Below are 11,359 nucleotides of genomic sequence, written 5' to 3'. Positions count from 1 at the left end.
TTCATTTTTTAATCCAATATTATATCTTTCATAGTTTTTTATTCACCATATTCTAATTGACTAAATTTTCATCACTATTTTATTGGTACCAATTAAAATATTGGGTGTGCGTGCACACACTCGTGTAAAAGCATGCAACTTTTTTTGGGTAGTTATGTAAAGCATGCAACTAAAGGTGATTGAGAAATTGACGGGAGGCACTTCAGTGCCTTTGTAGCGGGAAAGGCAGGTGCCTTTGGGCAAATTAGATTATGCCACGTGTCAGTGCTTTGTTTTAAAAAAATAATAATAAAAAATGGGACCAAAACAGAAACGACAAAGGGACAAAGGGAAAAAGGGTGAAAACAGTAACTCTTATCACACTTCTTTCCTCTCTGTATCACCAAAGCTTTCTCCTTTTCCATCAAACACCCTAAACTCACCACCACCATTTCAAATAAATGAATCTAAACTCATCAAATTTCCGATAATTGTGAATTTAAACTCACCATAGCTTTAGTTTAGATTCATTTTTTTCTCTGTGTATACCCATTTTTCTTAATTATTTTGATTATTTTTTTTTCTGTGGATATTATTTTGATGAGAAAATCTTGGAAAACAGAACAATAACGTTGTCATCAAACGATGATCTTTTCTTCACTCTCCATGTATGCCCATTTTTTCTTAATTACTTTTATCATTATTTTTTCTTCTTCTTTCACAAAATTTGTTTTTTCTTGGTATAATCACATAGAAACCACAGAAACCAGTGGTGGAAAAATGGTAGCGCGGAAGTAAGTGGCAACTGTGGGCGGTAGATTGAATTGTTGAAGTTGCAGGAAGAGAGAAAGAATAAGGTGAAGAACGTGTTGTGTTTCTCTCTTTCTCATTTAATCAAATTAAAATAAAAGGCTTAGACACGTGGCATAATCTAATTTGCCCAAAGGCACCTGCCTTTCCCGCTACAAAGGCACTGAAGTGCCTCCCGAAATTGACATAGCATGTTAATTTAATGCATATACTAAGCTCTCTAGCTACATTTCATTAGCTCAAGTAGAATCCTCATCATCATTCACATAAAACTCCGAATCTCATTATTTACAATAAATCATAGAGACACAAAGAGATAAAATATTTTTAATTATAAAAAAACTAAGAAAATAAATATATATTCTTTGATGACACCCCTTTCCTTCTTCTAAAGCAACCCAAAGATATCCACTTGCAAAAGCAGCTTTAAGGCTAATTAACTAATAATTAGTATCAATTACATTAATTATATGATATATTATACATTTCAGAAACTTGAGAAATGACTATGAGAAGGTTGAACCATTTGCAATTCTGTGGTTGCTTGGCATGAGTTATCATCATTGATCATGTTCCTGTTCAAGTACAAAAGTAATTAATAGATGTCACTTTTTTAATGTTTTCAATGGAGCAGATATGAAAGTTAATTTTCATTTTAATTTTCGTTCATTTACATACACGTATGATTAAGCTTAATTGTTGAAAGTTGAATCATGTGCCAAAAGAAACCTTCATATATTTTGATTAATTCAAGTACATACATGCTAATGTGAGGAAGATATTGATATCTTCATTCTTTTTTATCATCATCTTGTTCTAAGTCTCTCTTTTTGTTTTAAAAAATATAATTGTTTTTATTCATTTTAACGTGTGCTTTAAAAATCTAAAAAAAATATTGAATATTATTAATTTTGTAAATTAAAACCTTATTTTCATAAAATTAATTAATGAGAGGACTATAGAAACTATATATTATTGTGATTAAAGAATGATTTTATTTATTTTTGTCTGTAAAGTGAGTTTAATTTTGATATACAATTAGGGTAAAAAAAATTACACGGTAAACAAATTACAAATAATATTTTGTATGATTTTAAACATAAACATTATGTGTTTTTTCATAATGTGAATATTAATTGTTCATTGATAAAATAAAAATTATAGAGGTCTAATAATAATTTTAATATAGATAAACTTACTCAGTAAAACATAAGTACCAATACACATATAATAGTTTTTTCTTTTTGATCAAATCATTAAATAGTTTTTTTTTTAGGGAAAATCATTTAATACTCAATAGTTGGTATTAGGTCTTACTCTCGTGGTCTTGAAGCCCAAAGAGAGCTAAGGGCTCGAAGGCGTCCATAATACTCTCCAATAACAATGAAACATCTTGCTGCTTGACGAACCGTCAGTATTCGACATAGCTGGTGAAGGGTTTGTTGCCTTAAATTATCAGCCTATAATTATTTTAGAAACATGAAATATATAAATAATTGAGTGAGAAATAATTATCTAATACTAATACTTAAGCAAGAAGACAATTAGTAAGTTTAGAAAACAATAATCAAGTATAAAATTAATATAAAAGTAGAATAATCGAACCCTATCTACCCTATGAATGGGTCCCTAATCTAGGACTAACACATATGGCCAAGAACATCATGCTATCAAACGGGTTGAATTTTATGAGCTTGCCTTAGATTGATTCGAATACATTTAAATAATATGATATAATATAGTAGTTTTTAACTTATAAATTACTGGAATTTAATTAATGTGAAATCATTTGTCAATTTCGTTTTTAATTAAAATCTTGATGATTATAAGTATGCCTAGTGTTATTATATACATCGATCCAGCCATCTCTATCTTATACCAACTTTTGATTGAAACATTTTAAGATAGAAAAATTACATCAAATACTAGGCCCTCAATGTTTTGATTAACATTCATGCACTTAGTAGCTAGATATAACCTAGCAATAATAAACTAAAGTCTCCAAAAATTGACAATATTAATTAATGAAATAATTAACGAATCTATATACTTACCAAGACGTACATGTCTTGTTTGAAAACAAAACAAAAAAAACGTACATGTCAAACAAGTAGTAGGTACATTTAAAGTCAAACAAATTATTTAAAAGAAATTGTTAGTTTAATCATATTGAATGGATTACTTTGATCATAGCTTGTTGCAAATTGCAATATATAGATAGATCGATTTTAAACTAAATGCAGATATGAAACTGCTGTCAAATGTGTAAGGATTGGTATATTATTAGTATTATATAAACAAACTTTGACTTATATATATATATATATATATATATATATATATATATATATATATATATATATATATATATATGAGGTAATCACAAGTTGTACAACGTAAAAAGACAAGGTAGAATTGCGGCGCAAACATGCATATGTATGTTGGATAGAAGAATGAGCAAAGGAAACATTTTGATTGGACTAAAAAGTAACATTTCAGCTATTAGAATTATGACATATCTCATATTACAGTTTTTAATTAATTAATTAATGTGTGGCATTTATACATGTTAAATAATTTGAGATGATCTTTTTTTCTCCTAGAGAAATTTGAGATCCTTAAAATGATTAAGATAACCCATATTTGTATGCAAACACGAAATTGATCATGGTTTCCAATCCATTTTCAAACATGGTTTCTTGGACCAACTAGGGGATGGAGAAGTCATGTATAATGAGCTTACATATAATTTTGACATAAACGCATGAAGAGAGACTATCTAGTCTCTACGATGGTCAAATTGAAAATGTGTTACTTTATATGATATATACTACTAGTTTTTATTTTAAGGTTGGTCTAATATGAAGCCAAAGAAAATTCAAAGGTTCACCTCAACTCAACATGTTTTAGTAAAAATGTGTTGTCAAAAAGTATATGATATGATGTTTCAATAAAAATAGTTTGGTTCACTTTTGAAACCATTTTTTTAGGTGTATGTTAGGAAGACTTGGGGTTACAATTAATATGTATATCTGAACTCATTATAGATATAAATTGTTTACCTCATGAACAAATTTTTCAAGATTGGAAATCCTAGCCATGGCGGCAACCATCTGTTGCATGCCGTCAACGACAGGCCCTCCGGCGATGGTGTCAACAATAGCATTGTGGAGCTGTTCATGACCTTTAGAGAGAGCTTCTTCTGCTTGAAATGATGAAGTATTCAGGTCCATTATCCCATCTATTTGTTGCTGCGCTAGGGGCTCCAATTGTTGTGTCAACATCTACCCAAAAAAAAAAAATAATTAATCATTCCATTAATCTTGGCAAAAAATTTAAGAAAATTATCATATTATTATACATTGAGTATTAAAATCATATCATATAATTGTACATTTATATCAATGTGATATTAAAAATGAATGCATAGATACATACCGTGATGAGTTCTGAGGGTCTGAAACCACCTATCCAAATGAAGGGTCTCTCAGCAGGAGAAGCCCAAATGCCTTTAATAAGGTGAAAAACATCTGATTTAACAGCCACCTCCTTCAATCGGAAAAGCTCGTCGTAATGATAAAGATATCCGTCCACGATCACTCTCAATTCATTATCTCCCAACGATGCCTGCAGCCCCGCCCTAAGCTCCGCCATGTGTCGTTGATCTTCTTCTAGCCATCTTGCATACTCCATGTCAAACATTGCAGCTCCTGCAACAACAATACAGATTTTATTGTACCAAGAAAAATAACACACTAATACTTAGAACTAGTTGCTATTGCTAACTAATCGCTATAACGATAAATATTAAAAATTGACTTTTTTTAGAGGAAAATTAAAAATGGATTTGATTACCAAATTTTCTGTTTCTAACACTTGGTGATGGAATTAGAGACGAATTTTGTATTTTACTTCATACGTTGAAACAATAAAAATTAGTGATGAAATAAAAAAATTAGAGATGAAATTATAGATACCATGAATCAATAATCTGTTGAAAAGTTGAAGCATACATAAGTAGAGTCCAAATTTACTTCATTCTGTATAATTTTTTATGTAGAATCTCTACAAAGAGTTGTATTATTTTTGAAGTATATTTTGTCAAATCATGTGAATGGAAGCATGTAACGAATCAATATTTTTCAAACAAGAGAAACTAGAACAAGGTTATGTTAATTGATCATAACTATTTTCTCACACATTTCTAGGAAATTTTATTTTAGATTGATGATAACCATTCAAAAAAAATAATTCAAAATTGGACTTTTCTTTATCTTTTTAAATACATAAACTGCATAAATTGGACTTTTCTTTATCATATACGAGGAAATTAAGGTGTTATCTTGGTGTTGGAGTTTGAGTAGGCTTAAAATTCTAAAGTGTTTGTATTTTGAATGGTGTTAGAATCAATCTGATGAATGGTTATGAAAGGTGACGGGCAAGGGCGCCGCAGTTTAGAGGTCAACTTTTTCATGTAAAGCTGTTTTGACATTTTTAAGGTTGGCTGGGTGGCGTTTTATTTATTGTTCTGTTGTTTTGGGTTGCTGCTGTTCTTTTTTCTGCAGCACTCCGGTTATGTGTTTTCCCGGATGAAAGGCGCAATGCCCGTTGGTGGTGGATATTGTCCCGGATGAAAAGCGCAATGCCCATCGGTGGTGGATGTCGTATGGTTTTTCGTGTTCTCTTTTGGGGGTATACTACATATATACGGTGTCTTATTTGTAATCGGTTTTTGTTTCCTCGGGTGTCACGTTTAAATAAAATTTGAAATTTGTTGATTCATAAAAACTTAAATGATTGATTTTCGTTTTAATTTCCACAAACACTACTCGTAGTGGTGAACTATAATGATCCAAGATGAGATTGAACGAATGTACTTAGTTCCGGTGTTTTAAAATTCTGAATCTCATTAGTTGATAAGCAACATTTTAGTAGAAGATCTTAATAGTTACATCACAAATGAGTTATTTGTCAATCAGAACCATCAAAACTATAAATAAATAAATAATGAATAAGTTGATGCAATCACAACCAAAAATATGCAAAAAGAAAATGGTTTTAGAGTAGCCTATAACTTAGATTAAGCTATTCTAAAACCCCTTATTTTTTACATTCTTGATAGTGATTATATCTCTAAAAAAATTATGTATAGATTTGACATATTTTAATTAATCGATGACTCATCATTAATAGATTTATCAAAACCCTTCTAAAAAATGATTGACTCGTTAACCGGTGAAACTCACAATCCTTATAACACTTGGACCCAACTACATTCTCTTGGGTCATGGGTCATTGCATTAGCTCAATTATTAAGATTTTTTTTTTGTTCTTGCTTAATATCTTTGTATACTTAAAAATATATTAAACGATAAACTAAATATCTTGAAAACTGAGTTCACTCACTTCAAATTGAGGTTGAGACATTCAACGGAGAACCTATGAACTTATTTAGTACATGTTTGGATACACGTTGGTTTGAATAAATCATTGTGGCATCTGTTGAAATTTTAAAGTTTAAATTTTGTGCTAATTTGCTAGTGTTCAATAATATTTCGAGCTTGTGTTTGGTATCACGATATATATACCAGAATCACGTGACCCACATTAATACCAAACATACACCAAAAATATGAAATAACATTATGGTATGAGTAGCCTCTATAGAAAGTGAACTGTATTTTGAAGATCAATTGAAAGAGCAATACTTACCAGGGCTTATATTTCCACCACCACAACCCAAGAATAGTCCCTATTAAATAAATTAAACACCATAAATAATAATAATAATAATAATAATAATAATAATAATAATAATAATAATAATAATAATAATAATAATAATAATAATAATAATAATAATAATAATAATAATAATATGTGTAATTTTAAAGCTTTATACTGTAATTTTAAATTTTCAAATATATGTGTGTACCTGGGAGCGTGCTCTTTGAAGGTCTTGTTCGAGATTGGATAGCCTTAATCTACTTGACTCTAGCTGCTGTACATAAGCCTGTTTCAATAATAAAATTAATTAATAAATGCAAAGCTTAACAAAATAAATACACACACCATCAAGAATATTAACTTCAGATAAATTACATATTTCATTATAATATATGCAAAGCTTAACATAGCATGTAATGCCTTGTAGTTATTTAAAAACAAAATGTAAAGTAAAGCCTTATAGTATCTGTAATTCTTTGTTTTAACACAATATATCTTGTGTAGTCCTTGACGAACCGTTAGATTAAGAAATGGAATTTTTTTCTCTCTTGATCTAACAATCTACACTTGGCTACAATATATAAAACTAGTTGTAGAAAATAAATGACTCCATTTTAACAATATTTCTTTGCTTATAAAAATTAAAAACAAAATATTGTATTTGTGGGTGGTACTGCACAATGTGTAATGGAAAACACACCTTTTTCCTTAGACGGCTTTTCTTTGCAGCTTCTCTGTTTTGTGCCAAACGTCTCAGTGTCTGTTGACAAATCAAACAGTAAGTTCTTCCCTACACTTACCTCTTAATTAATAGTAAAAAAAAAAAAGATACCTTAGAATATATATATTTTATATTTTTTAGGGAAATATATATTATATGGTATGTTATATATAAACATGTATGTATGAATTATGATAATTAAAATAAAACCTTTGGATCCAGTGTCTTTTCTGATGTGGAAACAGCTCCTTTCTTCTGCAATAAAAACAACCACAAGAGAAATTAATATGGATTACTATATATTATTATTTCATATAGGGCAACATCGCACTAAAAAAAATGTACTCATAGCAATAACTCAGCTTTCTAAGAACTAAATAAATTATATGGGGTGATGAATTAATTTGCTAACTATCATAACTCAAATTCAAACTCATAAAGATATTAGATTCACTTCATCAAGTCTCAACCAATAAATAATGCTAGATTAATATTATTATATGAATGTTAAGTGGTCACAGCATTTTAAGCAGGGGCGATTGCTTGTGTAATGAAGGGGTAGCTTTGGCTACCCCAAAACTTTTATTTTTATTGAAGGGCTAGGTATATTAATATAGTTAGCTACCCCAATAATATATTTTTAGCTACCTCAAACATATTTATTTGCAAAAACACTAGCATAAATAAAAAGGTTAACGAACTATTACTTGATTAATGAACTCATTTGTCATATATTGAGATTTTAGTCTCTACAACAATTATAGAGAAAACATTTTTAGTAATAAAAATTATCTATAGTCAAATAAAATGGATGATAGTTTAATGCAAATAGCTTATTTGTTTACATTTAAAAAAGAATTTGTTAGTCCATTTAGAAAATATTCAATTATGAATATATATTTGACTCCTTAAAGCTTGATTTTATAGATATTAAACATATTTAACCCTTAAATTTAATATATAAAGTTAAAAAAAAGTTAATTTTTCTTTACTTAAAAAAAATTCTTTGTATTTGGCCCCCTCGTAAAAATTACGCTAGCTTCGCCGCTGATTTTAAGGAAACATTTCTTGAGGAGCCATGCAAATGTACTCATCAATATGACATGGATAGTAAATTTAATTTACTTGGATTAAAACACAAGTGAAGTAGGTGTATGTTAGTTAAAATTAATAAAAAAGGGTCACATTGATAATGACTTAGAAGATTCTCTCCCTTTGTTTTCTTTTTACATGTTCATATATCTCTCTCTCTCTCTCTCCTTCCATATTTCATGTCAGAGATTCATCAGAAAAACTCAGTGTTATCTTCATTTTCTGAGTTGTTGGGATCTGTGTTGTTCTTTTGTGCAGAGAGAGAGTTAATAATTGCATTAAAGAGACCAAGCATTGTCTTGGTTTAGGAGACAAAGAGAGAGAGATTAACTAAACAACAGTGAAAAACAAATAGTACATTAAATTAACAAAACCTTTTCATGATGTGATTTGGCTTTTGATTGATTCTGTGTTGATGTGCCTGTTCTTAAGCCATCATCGGTTGCTGTCTCCTGTTGCTGTTGAAGCTGCTGCTGATCAAAAGCATGATTATGATGATCTGAAGAAGATGCTTTTGCACTTATTGGAGAATCAGTTTCAAATTGTAGCTCTGTTGATCCTGAATCAGTACTTTCTCCTCCTGATTTTGAACCTCCCTATGTTTCAAAATACACCAAAAAAACCTCATTTTCATGTCCAAGACCAAAATTTCATTATTTTTTACATTCCTTTTTGCAAAATATTTGTTAAAATGAAGCACAGACACGGACACGTCGACACTGATAATAATTTGAGAAAATTACATAATTCAATATAATCATATGTATCGATGTCGAACATGATACATATCTGACACCAGGACACGTCTAATATGAGAAGTATCTGTACTTCATATGTTAAAATAATATTAGACTTGTTTTGACGTCTAAATTTAGTGCATGATTGAATTAGCTGTAAGTTTGATTGAATCACGATGTGCTATCACAATTTTATGATTACTACACTTCGAAGTTTTAACATGTGATTTTGTCAAACTTGTTGTCGATTCAAACGGACAACAGAAGCAAGGAAAAAATTGATATTTTATTGATTTGAAGTAGTAGTACTAAAAGTTGTTAGGTGTAAAGAATGAGAATGTTTACATAAGGAATGGTCAAAGATGGAGAAGTGAGAGAAGCTACAACTCTTGGTGTTTGTTGGAATCTAATTGGCCATGAAGGAAACATTTCAAGTGTCGCAGCTGGTTTGCTTGTATATAAAGCAGCTGCAAGAAAATCACAAAAACAAAAATCTCAAAACATAATAACCAAATAATAATATAGAACTATATGATATTTTCAATTATATATCAATATCAAAAGGTGGATGAAACCTAATCCTTCTTTTGGAGTCATGCAAGGGAAGTTAGTTTTATTGCTTCATCATCATTATTCTACTCAAAATGGTAACTTTTCCTACTCAAAACTTTTTTTCTTCCAACACTCTTTTTTCTTCTATATGCTTTTTGGAAAGAGTTGGTTTATGCTTATGTAACATGAAGAATAAATAAATAAATAAAAAAACCATGGAAAAAGGAAGAGAAGAAAGAAAAAAAAAACCATACATGCTTTTCCTTCATCATTTCTTATCTTGATTCCTTGAAGAACAATTGCCTCTTCTAGCTCTCCAAAATTAAAAGCAGACCCTTGATTCCTAAGACAACAACAAAAATAAATGAAGAAATTGAATTAAAGCAACTTTATCAAAAAAATAATTTAAGAAAGAATATATTATGTTTGATAATAAAAAAGTATAAGTGTTAGTAGCACTAAGATGGAGAAATTATTGAAGAAACAATACATTAAGGGTGATGTTGAGGTAGTGATTCCATGAAGAACTCCATAAGGGACATGTTGACTTGAAGGTCCAGATTCAGACAAACCAATTTCTCCAATTCTTTGGCTAGCCATGCATGCAAAGTTATGATCAAGGTTCAGATCTTTATCATCTTCCTTGAAGCTGAAACTCAAAAGTTTTCACTAGTAAATTAATTCACAAAGAGAACAACTTGATAACCAAGAGATGAAAAATATAAAACTTGTTGTTTGTATTGTGTTGTGTGTGTCCTTATATATATATATATATATATATAGACACACACATACATATTTTAGAAGCCATTTACCTGTGTTTCTTTGGAAATAGTAACCTATGTGGACAAGTTATAGAAGAGAAGAGAGAAAGATCAAAACTAAGTTGTCAAAGTAATATATTAAGTTGCCACAAGAAGATAGTCAAGTCTTTATCTCATATATAAGTACCATTTTATCTCTTATGTGGTGTCTCTATCTTTCTTTACTCCTTCTCTAGGAAGAAACTTGATTGATTAGTCACTTGTTTGGCTTGCTTTATCAATGTCCTAAGATGTACGTAAATACTCGAGGTTGAAAAGCTCATTTTATGTTAATGATATGTAAATTGATTCTATTATTTAATGACTCAAAATTGATTTTAAAAATGTAAATTGACTTTAATATGTTTGATTTTTCTTGATTAGAATTATATTATTTCCATGGAATTGATTCTGATTTGAAATTAGAATTTGAAGTTTTCTATTTACGATTAATTTCTCAAATTCATTGTCCAACTCTTTGTTACAACGAATTCAAACATGAATAAATTTATATTTAACTCACTTTTAGTCGTAATTAATTGTATGTTGTGTTCAACTTTTAGATGAGTCAAAATTGATTTTAGAGAAGTAGAATCCTTTGACATGTGTGGATAATTTTTATCAAAGTTGATTTTACCTTTAAAATTGATTCTAACTTAAAGCTATTATATATAGTTTTGACTTCAAATGTGATTTTACACTCAAGTTTATTGTTCAATTTACTTTTACTTATACCTATCAAATATAAATCATTTTATATTTAACTTACTTTAATTAAAATCAATTTTACAAAATCAAGTTTTATCACCACAAAGTCAATCATACACTAATTTTACATAATCAAAGCATATTAAGGTAAGTTAATACTATCATATCAATGAGTAACTTGTGTAAGTCTCTTTTACCTTGTAGGGTTTGAAATGAGGTTAAAATAAGAT

The 11,359-nt window shown here is 29.3% G+C and overlaps 1 protein-coding gene across 1 annotated transcript; it reads right to left on the bottom strand.

Annotated features, from left to right (window-relative positions):
* Positions 1 to 1,023: 1,023 nt before the first annotated feature.
* LOC146930055 (transcription factor TGA9-like) lies at positions 1,024 to 10,532 on the bottom strand. Its single transcript, XM_085701710.1, has 13 exons — positions 10,434 to 10,532; positions 10,109 to 10,267; positions 9,873 to 9,961; positions 9,412 to 9,533; positions 8,704 to 8,925; positions 7,448 to 7,492; positions 7,217 to 7,276; positions 6,725 to 6,802; positions 6,502 to 6,541; positions 4,228 to 4,499; positions 3,852 to 4,073; positions 2,107 to 2,249; positions 1,024 to 1,364 (listed from the first exon to the last, which is right to left on the bottom strand). The coding sequence occupies exons 2-13, from the start codon at positions 10,216 to 10,218 to the stop codon at positions 1,277 to 1,279; spliced, it is 1,491 nt and encodes a 496-aa protein (XP_085557836.1). The 5' UTR covers positions 10,219 to 10,267; positions 10,434 to 10,532; the 3' UTR covers positions 1,024 to 1,276.
* Positions 10,533 to 11,359: the final 827 nt, after the last annotated feature.

This window comes from Medicago sativa, chromosome 4 (assembly GCF_051527215.1).
Source record: "Medicago sativa cultivar Bolivia chromosome 4, Bolivia_mono, whole genome shotgun sequence".
Lineage (NCBI taxonomy): Eukaryota > Viridiplantae > Streptophyta > Magnoliopsida > Fabales > Fabaceae > Medicago > Medicago sativa.
The sequence above is the reverse complement of the archived record's forward strand: the minus strand, read 5'-3'. Positions and strand labels throughout refer to the sequence as shown.